This window comes from Watersipora subatra, chromosome 5 (genome assembly GCF_963576615.1).
Source record: "Watersipora subatra chromosome 5, tzWatSuba1.1, whole genome shotgun sequence".
Taxonomy (NCBI): Eukaryota; Metazoa; Bryozoa; class Gymnolaemata; order Cheilostomatida; family Watersiporidae; genus Watersipora; species Watersipora subatra.
Window position 1 is genome coordinate 56,819,369 of NC_088712.1, and position 17,355 is coordinate 56,836,723.

Here is a 17,355-nt window from a genome sequence, read left to right on the forward strand (position 1 = left end):
TTTGGTGCGCGCTTTTCAGTGCAGAATTATGTGAATTAAAAGTACTGTGCGTAGACCGAAAGTTGGCCAGTAAAATGAAAAATAATGCAAAGAAAAAGCAAATGATAACAATTGATATTAAATGGAAAATTATTGAAAAATATGTGAAATGTGTATGCGTGATTGAGCTAGCTCAGCAATATGACAGAAATACATCCACAATTATCTAACAGAAGGATTGTATTCAGGGCATTTAGTTTGCAAAATGACTAACCATAGTTTCTAAACGACGCAGCGATCTTCACGACCGATGATGGAGAGACAGCTCAGGCATTGGATAAAAGATAAACAATTGGCCGGTGACAGCGTAAGTTGCGTAACTGAAACGACGCTATTTGAAAAGGCCGGTACTATCTATCAAAACTATAAAATAGACATTCGGACAAGTTGGCTAGTGGTCGTGCATTAAACCTTTGTGACGACACCTGTGTTCGTCCTAATCACAACATGTTGAAAGGGCGGCAAAAGCAAACGTCCTTAGATAGGATCATCTTAAAACGGACGGCTGGTCGTGAAAGCGAAACAAAGGAAAAATTAGCCAACCAGCGAGAAACTTCAAACTATGAACGCTGAAGAAATTTTAATTACGTTAAGTTAGAAAGGAAAGTTTGCTTTTAGAGTTGCTTCTAAGTTTGTTTTTTAAGACTTTGATAAAATCCAAATTAATCAAAGTCAACTGCTGTAATGAAGAATAACTTATATCTCCCGCTCTGGCAAAGGCTAGCGTTAGCTGCTATTGTATGTATTTAATTTTACGTTTTAATTTATCACATTTCCTTGCATTATTTTTTATTTGTTGCTTTTTGAAAGCATGTGGTAAGTTAGGACAATAACCAACATGTTCTTTCTGTTACAATATCTTGTTTTGAGTGTTTTATTTGCAATTTTAGAGTATGGAAACCAATCAATATATATTTGATTGTTCTATATATAAATAAATTGCACCAACATGCGAGTAAATTGACATACGAGCTCAGTCTCGGAACACATTAAGCTCGTAAGTCGAAGTATGACTGTATTAGGATTTTGTCATGTCAATGTTGTATTACAGTGCAAATCTTACTGTATCAAAGTTTATGCTGCTAAGTGTCATAGTAACCTTTTGTCGAGGTCGGCTGCAATCAACATGCATTTTTAAGACCGTGTAGGAGAGCTAGGCAAGCTAAAAGGATTTGTGGCTTATATACAGATGCTGATGCTTCTGATGCTGCTGATGCATACGCTGATGGCTTCATACCAAGTGGCGCTTAAAGTAGCAAAGTCAAAGAAACCTCATACTATTGCAGAAGAGCTTATCAAACCATGTGTACTAGAAACGGCTACAACTGTTCTCGGAAATGAAGCAAGAAAGAAGCTTGAATTAGTGCCGCTACCGAATAAGGTTATTAAAAGCCGAATTGATGATTTGAGTTTAGATATTTTGGAGCAAGTTATCTCACATATGAAGGCTAGTCCTTTGAAAATCTCCCTCCAGCTGGACAAAACTATTGATGTTTTGAATTGCAGTCAACTTATTGCACTGGCGGTATATTTTCATGATGGTGTTATAAATGAGAACTTTTTTTTCTGTGAAGAACTGAAAACAGCTACTGTTTCGGTTGATGAAAAACTTCTTTGCAAAATATGAATTGGATATGCAAATTATTGGCTCCATGTGCACTGATGGCGCTCCTGCTATGCTGAGAAATAAATCTGGTTTTTTGCACTGATGAAACAGGAGATTCTATATTTGCAGAGAACTCACTGTTTCCTTCATCGGCATGCTTTGGCATCAAAAACCTTGCCTCCGAAATTGAAGAAAGTCCTTGATACTTCAGTAAAGATCATCAACTGAATGAGAGGTCATGCATTGAATCGCAACCGCTTAAAGTCACTTTGTGAAGATCTTGGAAGTGAATATACAGTTTTATTTTTCTACGCAGAAGTTCGCTGGCTCTCCCGTGAGAGAGTTTCAACCAGCTTCTTCGACCTGCGAAAAGAAATCAAGGCCTTTCTGGAGGAATGCTACTGTGATCTGCTTGAACAGTTGAAATCACAAAAATTCAACCAAATTTTAGCGAATTTGAGTGACATATTAACCCGTATGAATGATCTGAGTTTATCACTTCAAGGTAAAGATGTAAACATGTTTAATTGCTATGAAAAGCTAAATGCATTCAAAAATAAGGTAAATCTGTGGTGTCGAAGAGTGAAAAAGGAGAAATTTCAAATTTTCCATCACTATAGTTGATAGCAATGAATCTTGAAGTTTGATCCCTACTGTTTGTGAAGAAATTGTGATTCATTTGGAAGTGATATCGAGGTCATTTGATAGATATTTTGGAGCTGGGAAGCTGGAATCTTCTGAAGAATGGATTATGAATCTATATGCCTTCGATTTGAATAAAATGCCAGATGATGTAGAGGTGGAAAAAGATCTTATAGACCTGCGTTCAAACCGTGCTCTTGAAATGCAATTTGAAAGTAAAACTTTGGAAGAGTATTAGTGCTCGGCTATAGTTTTATTTCCAGGGCTTAGTGAAACTGCGCTTGCGGTGCTCATTCCATTTGCGACAACATGGTTATGCGAGTCAGGATTTAGCACCCTTTTGTCAATTAAGACAAAATCCAGAAATCGTTTGAATGCACAGGCAGACACGCGTGTTGCTATCAGCGACATAGTTCCACGATTTGAAAGACTAATAAGCATGAAACAGGAACAAAAGAGGCATTGAGGTGAAATGCATTAGCAAACGTTTTGGATGTCAGCCTTTTTATTCTATTATCTTTTACATATTTTAAGTAAGCAATTCTTTTTTGTCAGGTATATTCAAATGTAGATCTGGGATATCCTTTTTAGTCCATGTTTGATTTTATTACATATAAAAAAATAAATTCCTTTCTAAGTATTTCTAAGATTTTACTGCTTTACATTTTAAACATATGCTATCATTTTCGTAAAGTTTGTTCAAATATCAATCTGTGATGTTTCTTGTCTAAAAGTCTTATTCTTTTACTTATATTTCAGTAAAACAAATATCTTCTTCTGATAAAATTTTGTATAATTCTACATCTTTTATCCTTGAACAAAAAATAAAATGTAGGGGGTGCGATGTTAGAGCAAATTTTTTCAGGGGTGCAGGAGTAAAAAAAGTTTGAGAATCGCTGTTCTAGATGGATGGCCCAAATATAACAACGATGTTGCCCCAGCACTACACCTATTCCATGTACGTTCCAACCTATCTGTTGCAAAAAAACATGCTTCTCTTTGAGAATAAAATAATAATTCCAGAATCACTAAGAGAAGACATTCTTGCCGAAATACATGAAGGTCAGTGAAGGTTGGGCAAGTCTAGGGCAGCACAGGCGGTTTGGTGGCCAAGCATAAACAGTGATATTCAGTCCCACATAGTAGCATGTGAATTCTGTAACAAGCATAAACTAGTCAATGAAAAAGAGCCCATGATTTCACAGAGCATTCCTGAGAGTAAATGACATACCATTGCGACAGACTAACTTGACTACAAGGGTACAAAATACTTACTAGTTGTAGACTTATACAGCAATTACATCGAGATTATCCACACCAAACACACCACATCACATATTATTATCCAGAAGCCCAAGTCCAACTTCGCTCGCTGGGGAAAGTGGAAACCCTATCAAACTACTTAGTGACAATGGTCCTCCCTAAAATAGGTATGAATTCGCTAAGTTGATGACTGACTTTAGTATAAACCATGTGACTAGCAGCCCATATTACCCCCAGTCAAATTAGGCTGCTGAGTGAGACGTTCAAACAGGCAAGAAGCTCTTGTTACAAGATGACCCAGCAGCCGCCTTAATGATATATAGATGCTCCAAGACCGTTACTGGATACAGCCCTAACAAGGTAATGTTAGGCGCCGACGTTAGAACACCATTGCCTAGGCGTTTCACAAACCCTAGCGTGGATACTGAAAGAGTCCTGGGAAATAACTTACATACCAAGCTATCTGCCAAGAGGTATTACGATCGATCAGCTCTCAATCAACCTCTCAGTCAGTTGATACCTAGCTCTCCAGGTCGAGTACAAGCCAATGGGGAGTGAAGTGACCAGATCTATGACGTAATGGGCACTGCCAGAACACCCAGATCATACATAGTTGAGAACCAACAAAGTGGGTGCCAACTCCTGCCGTCAAAAACATCTCAATCCAGTGATGCATTACCATCACCAACAGACGCCACTGCACAATGCTCTCCACAACCACCAATACCTAGTCAGCCAGCCAATCCACTACTACCTATAATTGACAATCCCAGCCATACTGATACCGACCACAAACCTCAACCAAGAAGTCTTGCATAGGCGTACCACCACGTCCAGTCGTGCGGTTAGTCCTTCTCATCGGTACTCGCCATAGTCGGTGGACCATCATGTGCTTACTGATGTGTAACATAATTTTTCTAAACTGGTTGATACTGTTTTCTGTTGTTTTTTTTGTAAATCTTTTTTCAGGTTTACATGCTCTTTTAACTCGACTTACATTATCATGTTGTAATTGCTTTGATGGGGAGGGTGCTGGCTGCAATTACTTCATCTACTATTTTACTAACTCTGTTATTCTACTGAATGTCCTTGACCTTTTTATTATACATTGTAGCTTTGACCTTACTCATTAAATAAAGGGAATTTCCTGTCTGAATATCTAACAATAATGACTAACAAAAGTAAAATTAAAACATCGTGCAGAATTTGTGCAGAGTTCCCACACTGTTGTCTCATTTTGAGGATTTTTATAGGAAAATTTATGATCTGATCTACAAGTGAGAAGCATACGCAAAAATTCCCTACAGCACATCATTTGCTAGTTGTTTTGAAATACAGATCAGATTGTGCTATACGCATAACTGCATCACATTAATTGTTTATACAGCTCCTCATCTCAAAAGAGCCAACTCCAAATTAAGGGAAGATAAGGTGTTTTGTAAACTAGATGTCAGTGCTCAAGTACAAGACCAAGAATATAAGCTTCGAGAAACTGTAAGAACTCTTAAACAAAGTGGTGACGATGAATACAGAATTCGCAATCTAAATATTGAACAAAAAAGTAAGTCTTCGGGGGAATGGCAACGGATGAAGCCAGACGAACTGAAACTTATTACAACAGTTTAAAAATATTTGTTGCTAACACAAGATCTGTCAAAGAGAAAACCACTGATCTTGCGACAATGTCCCACAACTTTGATATTATCTGCTTGACAGAAACACATTTAGACAACACTATTGACTCTAAGGCAATCATAGATATGCCTGATGTGGACATTTTTCGTCATGATAGAACAATAAATGGCGGTGGTGTGCTTATCTGTACAAAAACTGCTCTTCAAGCACAACAATTGAACACTGACACTAAACAAGAAGAAATTATTATTGTAAAAGTATTCCCTAGTTTGATCGTATGCTGTTATTACCGGCCAAATATATCATGCCCCAACATAGAAAATATAGAACATATTCTGAACACTATTCAAACTCGATATCCAGGCAATAACATCTTGCTAGTAGGAGATATGAATCTTCCCCATATAGATTGGAAAATGAATCAAACAGTTCCCTCAACACCCTATCGGAATCTACATCAAGCGTTCCTAGATGTCCTCTCTTTCCACGACATGACACAACTTATTACTGAACCCACACATATACTTGGCAGCACTTTAGACCTTGTCTGCATAAACAATACAAGCCGCGTAACCTCTACCGAAGTTATAACACCAAGATTGAGTGATCACTCTATCATTACAGCTGAACTACGAATAAAAACTATTGTGCCAACAAATGTAACCTCAAAAGGAAACAAACAAACAAAAGCGATTCGCATACATCGTGAGGCAGATATCGACATCTTCGTGGAGCATATGAGCAAAGTCGAAACAGAACTCACTTCTATGACTGATGTTGAAGCTATGTGGTCCATCTTTACAACAAATTTCAGAAAAGCAATTGAGGCTTCCGTTCCAACTAAGAACATATACCTACCTCAACCTGACCAGCTTCTTTGGTTTAACAATCGCTCAAAGAAGCTTATCAGTAAACAGCGTAAAATGTACCGACAATACAAAAACAGTGGTGACCCATTTCACTTAGACAAATATAGGCAGCAAAGAAGAGATAATCAGAGAACGTTCAAGACAATGAAGAAGAAGTTTATTGTTGAAAAGGTGTGTAAACCTTTATCCAAAGGAAACAGCAAACCCTTTTACAAATATTTGCGTACGAAAAAGAAAGAGCAACACCCGGTTATTACCCTTAGACAAGAAGATGGCAACACTACTTCTGACAGCAACCAATGTGCTGAGCTGCTAAACTCCTACTTCCATCAACAATTTTGTCAGGGTGAAAATGCTAACGAATTATCTACAAGAGTGTGGACAACCAGTCCTATAGAAATAAATGCTGAAGGGATAGAGAAACTTATCTATGATCTTAAAAACAATAAGTCACCTGGTTCTGATGGCATTCGTAAATGTGAATTGTTAGTTTATCCTGCGTTAACTGCACGGTGCCTTAAATACATATTCCAAGCATCTCTCAACTCCGGAAAATTACCTTCTATGTGGAAATGTGCGGCCATAACTCCTATCCATAAAAAGGGGCCAAAGGATCTGGCTTCCAACTACAGACCCATATCACCTACAAGCGTTCCTGGAAAGATGATGGAACATATAGTCCTACATTATTTAAATAAGAAACTTGACTCTGTACTTTATAACAGGCAACATGGCTTTAGGAAAGGACTGTCATGTGAGACACAGTTATGTGCAACGTACCATGAACTTGTCAAGGCCACTGAAAACTCAAAAACTATTCATGCAGTGATCCTGGACTTTCAAAAGGCCTTCGATAAAGTTCCACACAAGCTTTTACTCATCAAACTACGTCAAATCAAAAATTTAGATCCTGCCATTGTTAAGTGGATACAGGCCTTTCTAACTAACAGATCCCAAAGAGTGGCAATAAAAAACACGCTATCAGATGAGCTACCAGTTACATCAGGAGTACCTCAAGGTTCGGTTCTTGGACCAACACTCTTTCTGGTGTATATTAACGACTTACCCCAATGTGTCACCTGTAATGTGAGCTTATATGCCGATGACACACTACTATACTCCACTGTTAATAATAACCAAGACATGGAGAAATTTCAGACAAACATTGATGCTCTCCACAAATGGTCAACTGAAAATATGATGCCATTTAACACCACAAAAAGTGAAGTTGTTGTTTTTAATAACAGACTACAACAGCTACTATCTTATACTATTGGAGGAAATTTACTCAACTGCGTGCAAGAAATTAAATATCTTGGGGTTACTATACAGTCTGACTTGAAATTTTCAAATCATATAGCCTCTAAAATAGCCTCAGCAAGTCGAACACTTGGCTCTATTAAATACACCTTACATCAAGCACCTCAACGTGCCAAGCTTCTTGCCTACCTAAGTCTGTGCCGTCCCATATTAGAGTACGCAGATGTCCTCTGGGACCCTGCAGACAAGGCATCTTGTCACAGACTGGAACTTGTTCAAAACAAGGCTATAAGATTTATCAGAGGAATAAAAGGTCGCCATGGTGTAACAGAGGGAAGGAATGCTTTGGGACTACAGTCCCTTGAACATAGAAGAAAAACCCACAGAATTTCTCTCCTGATGAGAATTCTTTCAAACGAGGAAAGACACAAAATACTATCATCAGCATATGACGAAATAACAAACAATAGAACTTTAACTACAATGCACACAAGATCTGCGGAGAGAGGAGAACCTGCCTCAATATATGCCTCTAAACAGTTGTACTACAACAGCTTTTTACCCAGAAGTATCCGAGACCTAAAAATAGGGCAGTAATCTCATGATGCCCAAATCCTAAAATAAATGATTTCAAATAAATGTTGTAATTAAAACAGCTAAATGCTGGAATATTGATAGTGCATAAAGTATTCATAACCAAATCTATCAACAATGAGGCACTCAAAACCCTTATACCACTAGGTAGTTTTTTAGAGTGTTCTAAATTATCTGAGGTAAGATCTGAGGTAAGATCGCCGTAGCACGTTTATTGTTGTCATGTTTTGATTTCCTGAATCCCAGCTGCATTCCACTTCAACCCGATTGTTATGTAGGTTATTGGCTATAAGGCTAAGTATCGCGTATCCAAACTTTAATTATTACCTCTTAACTACTTAATGCTGACAAAGAATGCAAAATAGGACAATAGCACTGCTATTCACCATTCAGCACACTAAAAATAACGTGACTGAACAAGAACATACTAAATCAATAGCCTACGTGCCCAAATGTTATACATTAGCTGAAGATCAGCAGGTTTAGAGTACAATAATATTATTTTAATTGGACAATAAGACAATATTTTAATTGGACAATAAGAGAGTTTTGCGCATTTGATTTGATAAGATCCCATAGACATCGTTCGATATAGCTAAAAGTCAGCTTTTTCCGCTGTCAGCTTCAAAGTAGCCAAAAGTTTTATAAAACGAGTCTGACGAAAGGCTTCTTTAATAGTAATAGGAATCGATAGCTGATGTTAGACGCACCATATTCATTTTTTGCCATTTACTGGAAGTGCCCCGTTTAGAAGTTCAATTACGGAGAACCGCGCTACCTAAAACGAAACTACGTGGGCAAAGTGGAAAATATTTGGTTAAAAATCGTACTGCGGAATCCATATCGAGTAATGGGTGACTGAACTAAGCTTCACTTCTACATTCTAAAATGGATTTGGCAAAGATCATTGTTGTAGGCTTAGGAGTCGTTGGTGCCACTGCTTATGTGCTGTGGCAAATTTATAAGTAAGTGCGCCTAAAGTTAATTGGATTTTAATATTAAATGACTCGGTTTTAAAATCTCCATCGTTCAGGTTTACTCGGGAGGTAGTGCTCATCATTCGTTTATGTGTTTGTTTTTTAATTAGCTGCATAAGAGTTTCTTTGTACGTGAACTAGTAAAACTTTCTAAACGTTTTGAGTGCTTTGTGACATATCGAAACTGAAAAGCTGCGGACTATATGGGCCGCAACAGCCTATGTTCCTCGTTTTACTCCCTTTAGCCTGCCCCTATTGTACACCTCTTCATGAAGTTTGTCACTTTTCACTGGTTTTCATCTCACTAGGAGTCATTTTAGGTTCATTATTATCATTTACCACTATTGTACAGGAGGTGTAGCTTCCCTTTTTTGCAGTTTTAGGGATCCCACGGATTAACCTCTCTGTTGATACATCAGGTGTAGAAGGTTGTGTCTCTTCTCTCCATTAATAGAAGATTTTGATTTTTTGTAGTTTCTTTTTTTGTTGAGTTCCAGGCACCTAAGCCCCCATTATTGGCAGCTTTGGAGACTGTTAAGTCTCACCCTTTATTTGTTTTAGAGATATTGGATTCTACTATTATGCCATGTTTCCAGTTTGAGGTCCCAACCACAATAGCCTTGGTCTTGACATCGAAAAGGCCTTGAGTATCAGTTTCATTGTTTTCTCCCAAAACAGCTATTAGACTTTCTAACCACCTTATCCATCAGATAAAATAATAGCAGGGATGACCTCTCTGCGTAATAAAGGTGGCAAAACGTATTTCTCCTATATAAGATGAGAACAACAAGAAAGAGTGAGACTTTCCAAACAACCAAATGGGTTAGCCATCAGAATATATGTGCTCTTACCATAAAGCCTCTATTTGAATGCCACCTTTATTTAAATGCCACTTCTCATAGAACTCCAATAGGGGAAGGGTTGAAAAACACAGTGCCACCTTTTAATTGATTGCCAACTCTTATTGACAGTCACTGACATTCTTTGCTTTTCACGAACCCATGATAGCGAGCGATCAGTAAAAAATTGTTCACAAAAGGTACCCAGTTATATCAATAGCAAATAATTCTTTTGTTGCTGCTGTAGTAATTGCTATGGTTTTAGTGACGATCTACCGGAGAAGGTTGATTGTCACAATCATCAGAACTACTCTCTGATTCGAAGTCACTAAGATTTAAATTTGATTCCTTGTCTTCAAATTCTTGTATAATATGGTTCACATTCTGACCTGAAGACTTTAAAATGTTTTGATGGATGATGAGAATACTCTTCAGGAACACCATATGACTTAATAGCAGCCATTGTTATTTTGTACCAAAGTCTATTGTTTAACTCCAAAGCTTCATGGTTTTTTTTAAACTTGCTTGAAAGATTGCTCATAATAATAAAACTTTAAAAGTTACACCATCAAAATAATTAATAACTGTATCTGGCTAATATCTTTTACTCGTTCCTTGTTTGACTTTGTCTGATACTTTGACATATATGACAAACAGTTTAGTAAAAATGCTGAGGTGGACAGCAATAATGTCGCTCTGCCTACAGGAAAATGCAAACTATAATTGACATTAGCATCGTTTTACCCGTTATCGTCCCAAAATTCTGTCAAGTGAGCCGAAAAATACAGCCCTACCCTCTATGTGAGCGTCACTTTTAGTAAAATGTCGCTATTATAGGGAAGGGTTGGAAAACACAGTGCCATGGCATTCAAAAAGAGGTTTTACGGTATGTTAATGGCTAGCCAGTTCTAATTACAGTAAAGCCATTATGAAATCGTTTTCTTTCATCGTCATTTTAAATTTCAAGTTTTAGAGCACAATTGTACCTGACTTGCTATTTCATCAACACAAAATCTTCAGCGTTTTATTTTAACAGAAGTCACCAGCAGTGATCAAGAGACCACAATTCTTAATTGAACAAGGACGATTAACAATAATGGAGAAGCAGATGCTAATACTTTATTATCTTCTGCTTATATCCATTATGGCATGCTTCTGTCGTGTAATGACAATGCTTGGTAGTGTTTTCTCATGTTCCCTGTTTTCTTATCAGGAGTTTCCTAAAGACCTTTTGTGTGTCAGCCTTCCTACCTGAGTAAAGTTTAGTCCTCCATTGCACTGTGCTCTTAGATACAGACGTCCAGGTGTTCGGGTCAATGTTAAAATCTTTGAGATCTCATTTAAGTATGTCTTTAAATCGCAGATGTGGTCTGCCAGTTGGGCGAGTTCCGTTCTCCAATACACCATGAAGAAGCTGGTGAGTGATTCTGTCAGCTGACATACAATTGACATGACCAGCTCAACAGGTGGTCATATAATGTGTATATCCATGTTAACAATGTCACTTGACTCTGTCGTATCAGATTTGTAGAAAGCTTGTCATTTTAAGGGCAAATCTCCAGATTTACTCTTTTGCGAAATCTGAAGACTATTTCCTGAAAATCCATTAATTAATGTGAGGTGTGAAAACATCATCCATCATACAGTCCATCACACTCTAGTCGGTGGTATAAATGTCTTTATTTTATAAAGTATAAAGTAAAAACGAGTTATAGTATTATATAATTGAATTGCCAAATGAATTAAACACAATCAAAGGCAGCACATCTTTGCATTCATTTGGCACCTGATCGGATTTAGTTTTCTATAGTTACTTATTGGCGATGCTATCGTTTTTGTCGCATTTTCTTCAAGTGGTGAGCTCTCTCAAAAAAATTTTTGTTGATTTCATTTGCAACAATGTTAAAAGACTAGCACATATGCAACTTCATTCAACATTTCTGTTAAATAGATATTTGACCATGAGTTTTGACCATGCAACAATGAGGAACAACTTGCTAGAGCTGTCACTTTAAAAATCAGCTCAACAAAATGTCTCTACAAGCTTGTTCTCTTTTCATCGTTTGTTAAAGTGTGCAGATCTTTTGTAGCTTCAGTCATATTTTATGTTGCAATAATATAAACTAAAATACTTTCTGCAACCCCTTTTTGGAAGTCAATGTTTACTCTGCAGAGGCTCTCCTAGGTTAACTTAATCAAATGCATTTATGGTCCAATCTCAGATTTTTAGCATCTCAAATCTTTACAATGTAAGCCAAAACTTGTGATTATTTAGCTTCGGATGCTGAGTAAAAGTGTGGCATTTTGATATTGAATAAGGTATTCAATATCCAATATTATTCAATATATATTAATCTTATTCAATTATGATATATATTGAATAAGATATTCAATATATGACATTGAATACTTTTGAGATAAGCTACGAAAGACTAATGAGACAGCTCGGTTAGCCTACCAGGTCTTGCACCTTTCTTGTCATGTTCAGTATTCTATAATCATACACAGACATGGTTGTTGTCGCATATTAAATACTGACAGTATTTTGTGTTGAGTCTATTAACAGCTAATCATGGCTTTTAAGACCACAAGTGCAAATATTAAAGCTATTTCTACAATGTTTACTTTACATAAAAATCTGATGAAGCAAAAATGGGATATGAGCTGGTTGAATACCACAATACATTTCTTGGCCTAGCTTATTTTACTGCTACATTATTTTGAAAAGTTTCGAATTGCTTCAATACATGGTTTACAGTGTAAAGTAATATAATATAAAGTAAAGTAATATAGAATACTTAAAAGTATAATTTTCTTGGCTCTAAAAAGATTATAAATATTGACATTTTTTGGTATGGTAAAAGTTGTTATGGTATTTAAACTAACTGCTTTTCAGACATTCTCCTGGAATAGATTTTTGTTGAAAACCTATTCTATATGGTCTTGTTATTTGTGGTGGGCACTCATAGCTACAGGTACATTGAATGGGCACCAACCATTAGGAGGGTGCGCCATAAATGCCTGGTATCTTCTATCAATAAGTTCAATAGCTCTAAATTAGTTTATACGAAGCATGTTGTATAACGTTTGAACTATTATTTTGCATTTAGAAATTTTTGAATGCCTTTGATCCAAGCATTAAACTGGGAACAGGTTAATTGTTATGCTTCAGGGCATTTGTAGTATCTAATTTTGTCACTGATGACAAAATGCCACAGATTTTACTGTTTATTCAAAAAATATTTGTAAGCAGTTGACTGATTGGTCAGATCGATGACATGTCGGTCACATAATTACGAAAAAAACAAAAACGAGTCGAAGATTTTTGGTTGCCCACTCATGAAAAGAAACCCAACAGTCAGCCACTGGGTGCTCATATACTATACTCAGGAAAAGAAACCCAACAGCCAGCCACTAGGTGCTCACATACTATACTCAGGAAAAGAAACCCAACAGCCAGCCACTGGGTGCTCATATACTATACTCAGGAAAAGAAATCAAAAATTAGGAAGCAGACTTGTTGGTCACACACTCGTAAAAAGACTCCCAGAAGTACGATAAAAACTTTTTGATTGCACACCTGTGGAAAAACCCTAAAGCAAACTAAGTCTTTGTCACAAACTCACAAAAAACCTATAGTAAGAAAAAAATTTGTTAGTCCTACAGTCAAGAAAAGAAACTCAAAAGTAAACCTACTTGCGAGTCATATACCCACGAAAAGAAACCCAATTTTATGTGGCACTCTTCTTTCTCTCTCTCACTTATTGCTATTTAAACCAAAAGACAGTCCCATAATTTCATTCTATTTCTGTTTAATCAATGTCTGCTGCCTGTTGTAGGAGAAGGCAGCTGGCCAGCTATCGCAACTATAGGGTGGTTGATAACAAGCCTGTATATTTTACACCTGATTCAGATGGAACCGTAGTGGAGGTGAGCCGATGTTGCATGTTGTTGTGAAGTGCTGTGTCTTAAATTTCGTTTCTGTATTTTTTATCACCACTCAGTTGTTCAGTCAGTATTTGATGACTAGGAGCAACAGAATTTAGCCCTTAGACATGAAATTTATTCAGAGTTGACATAAGCCTCATTTCATTGATTAGAGATTTTTTGTATTTAGCCAGCTTATTGTACTTTGAAAGTCATCTTTATGTCATCCAAGTTTTGGTCTCTGAAAATAATTCACAATGCTTCTTAAAAAAAGAGGATTTCTTTAACAATTACCGTCAAACCTCTATTTGAATGCCACCGCTAATAGAACGCCATTGTAGGAGAAGGGTTAAAACATACAGCGCCGTCCTTTAATTGAACGCCACCTCTATTTGAGCGCCACTTTGACATTCTTTGATCTTTATGAACCCATAATAGAAAGTAGCCAGTAGAAAAGTGTCCACAAAATAGTACTAATAATGATTCGGTTACATCAATAACAGTTAATTATTTCGTTGTTGCTGTAGTAGTTGCGACAGTTTTAGCGATGGTGTACCTGAAAAAATCAATTGTCACAATCATCAGAACTACACTGATTATTACTCACTAAAGTCTATTTCCAATCCGTTGTCTTCAGATTCATCTATAATGTGGTTTACAATATTACCTGAAGACTTTAAAGTGTTTTGATGAGCGATGAGAATACTCTTCAGGATTACCGTACGATATAATAGCATCCATTGTTATGGCATATTGAAAACCGTTTTCTAACTCCAAAGCTTTTTGGCGTTTTCTTTAAAACCTGCTTTAAAGATTGCTCATGATAACATATTTAAGGTACATGACAAAACTTTGAAAGTTGTGTTATGTAACTTTAAATGTATTTCACCATCGAAATAATCAATATTTGTATCCAGCTGAAATCTTTTACTTGCTCCTTATTTAACTTTGTCTGAAACTTTGACGTATATGAAAATTGGTTTCGCAAAATGCTGAAAGAACGGCATTGATGTCGATCTGCCCGAATGAGTATGCAAACGTATAAGCAACATTAGCTTCGCCCTTAAAAAGGGTTAAATTTACTTTACCAAAATTCTGATGAGCTATTTGAAATATGCAGTGCCACCCTCTATTTGAACGTAACCTCTAATAAATTGCCAAATAAAAGGCTTGAAAAAGACCGCAACATGGCGTTTAAATAGGGGTTATATGGTAAGTTTCAACGCAGCTGTGCTCGTGAATCGCGTCTCGCAATCTTTTTATTTAAAACAACTAAACTATTTATTTTATTCTTAGGTACAAACTCGAGGTACACGCATGGTAGTTTTGGTTTTTAGGTTTACTTCAAATTTTTCTCTTTTTATTTTACTCTCCATTGTGGCTTATGTGTTAATGGCACGGCCTTCTCACAATTAAGGATGTAGCACATGATTCCTCAGTGAAACATCTCAACCTGATCTCGATTGGCAGATACTATGCAAGGAAAGGTCTTTTAATCCAATTGATCTTGTATAGAAGTGCTCAATTGCTGTGTCAGAATGAGACACTTGTAGTTTCATTCTTTGCCATGCATTTATACCGCATGATCTAGCATAGGATTTCCAAGATGCAATTTTGTGCAAATTTGAGAAGTTTAAAGCTTGTTATCTTGAACAAATCGAAAACACACGCCAGCATAATCTTTTTTCTGATAATCTGATGGTTTTGCAGTAGTCTTTTTTTTATGTTTGTGTAAGCGTCGCTGCCTAGGAAATTGAGTGGCCAGTTCGATATGTCAGTCTTGAATTCAATCATGCCTGTTGCTGTGTCATATATTTGTAGGCGGAATGCGCTATATGCCTCGAAGTAATGACCATTGTGCACAGAGCTCACAGGCTACCATGTGGACACACCTTTCATGAACGCTGTATACAAATGTGGGCTAGATATGATACAACCTGCCCACTTTGTCGACGCCCATTTGAAGTTACTTCCTTTTAACTACTGATAGCATTTAGGTAACAATGGGTTCACTCTATTGGCTTCTGACTTACTCTTAAAGTGCAAACACATTTGGCGCTGCGTGGCGCTAGAACTCGCTCACGCAGAGCGATAGCGCTAGAAATTCTCTATCACAACTTTATCGCGAACGAGATGCATTTCAATTGGTTGGTTTTTCCCATAATGCATTTTTATGGCGGGTAATTATTTCTTATCGATGTTTACCAATGTACAGCAGCAACATTGTGCTATTTTGTTACAATTGAAACATCAGTCAATGTAGTCAGGAATGATTATCTCGAGGGGCTGTGATTGTGTGACCGCAATAGATGGATGGTTAGACAGATAGATAGGTAGATAGATAGGTAGATACCTACATAGATACATAGATGTATAGATAGATAGAGATAGGCAGGTATATAGATAGATATATCTATAGATAGGTAGATACATAGATAGGTAAATACATAAATAGATAGATAGGTAGATACATAAATAGACAGGTAGCTAGATACATATATAGGTAGATAGATAGATACACATATAGGTAGATACATAGATAGATAGATTGGTAGATACATAAATAGATAGATACATAGGTAGATACATAGATAGATAGATTGATTGATTGATTGATTGCTAGACTGATTGATATATAGATAGATACATAGATAGATAAATAGATAGATTGATAGATAAATAGATAGATAGGTAGATACATAGATAGGTAGATACATAAATAGGTAGATACATAAATAGGTAGGTAGATAGATAGGTAGATAGATACATAAATAGGTAGATAGATAGATACATAGATAGATAGGTAGATACATGGACAAGTAGGTAGATACATAGATAGATAGGTAGATACATGGGCAAGTAGGTAGATACATGGACAAGTAGGTAGATACATGGACAAGTAGGTAGATACATGGACAAGTAGGTAGGTACATGGACAAGTAGGTAGGTACATGGACAAGTAGGTAGATACATGGACATGTAGGTAGATACATGGACAAGTAGGTAGATACATGGACATGTAGGTAGATACATGGACATGTAGGTAGATACATGGACATGTAGGTAGATACATGGACATGTAGGTAGATACATGGACAAGTAGGTAGATACATAAATATATAGAGTAGACAAAAGTAGAAGTAGTAAAGTCATATTCATGAGTAAATATTAACTGTGTTCTTTTGGATGCTGCCTCAATGAGTTGCTGCTGTATGTTTCTTGACACATACAAGTTTTTCTTGCTGATTTTCTTGAACTCATTGTTTGGCTACAATTGTGTCTAATGTTTGTAGGTTAAATGAAAATGAGTGATCTGCGGCAAGCATATTTCTAAAGCTGGCACAATGTCTTGGATCAGTCAATAATTTTGGATTATTTTTTCCTGTAGCAGGAACAGTTTGTGCAGTATCTAATTTATATATAAGTGTATGTGCCACTATCTCTAAATATATAGTCTACTTGCACCTGCCAATCTCTGTGAACCCATGACCATCTACATGCCTCTTTCATATCAAGAAGGTCGGAGAAACACTCAGTTTATTTTTGTCATAAACACTTCATTATCAGAGTAACATTTTTTTGTTTATGCAGAAGAGTATTCACAATGCAAGTTGTAGCAATATTTGCTATATTTATGAATATTTTATTTATTAATTACAAGCAAATATTATATTAAACAAATATACATTATATATTTTTATTTA

At 36.5% G+C, this 17,355-nt stretch overlaps 1 protein-coding gene across 1 annotated transcript; it reads left to right on the forward strand.

Moving 5' to 3' along the window:
• The first annotated feature begins 8,700 nt into the window (after positions 1–8,700).
• Positions 8,701–17,355, forward strand: LOC137396892 (E3 ubiquitin-protein ligase AMFR-like). Its single transcript, XM_068083195.1, has 4 exons — positions 8,701–8,873; positions 13,564–13,654; positions 15,473–15,648; positions 16,945–17,355. The coding sequence occupies exons 1-3, from the start codon at positions 8,797–8,799 to the stop codon at positions 15,629–15,631; spliced, it is 327 nt and encodes a 108-aa protein (XP_067939296.1). The 5' UTR covers positions 8,701–8,796; the 3' UTR covers positions 15,632–15,648; positions 16,945–17,355.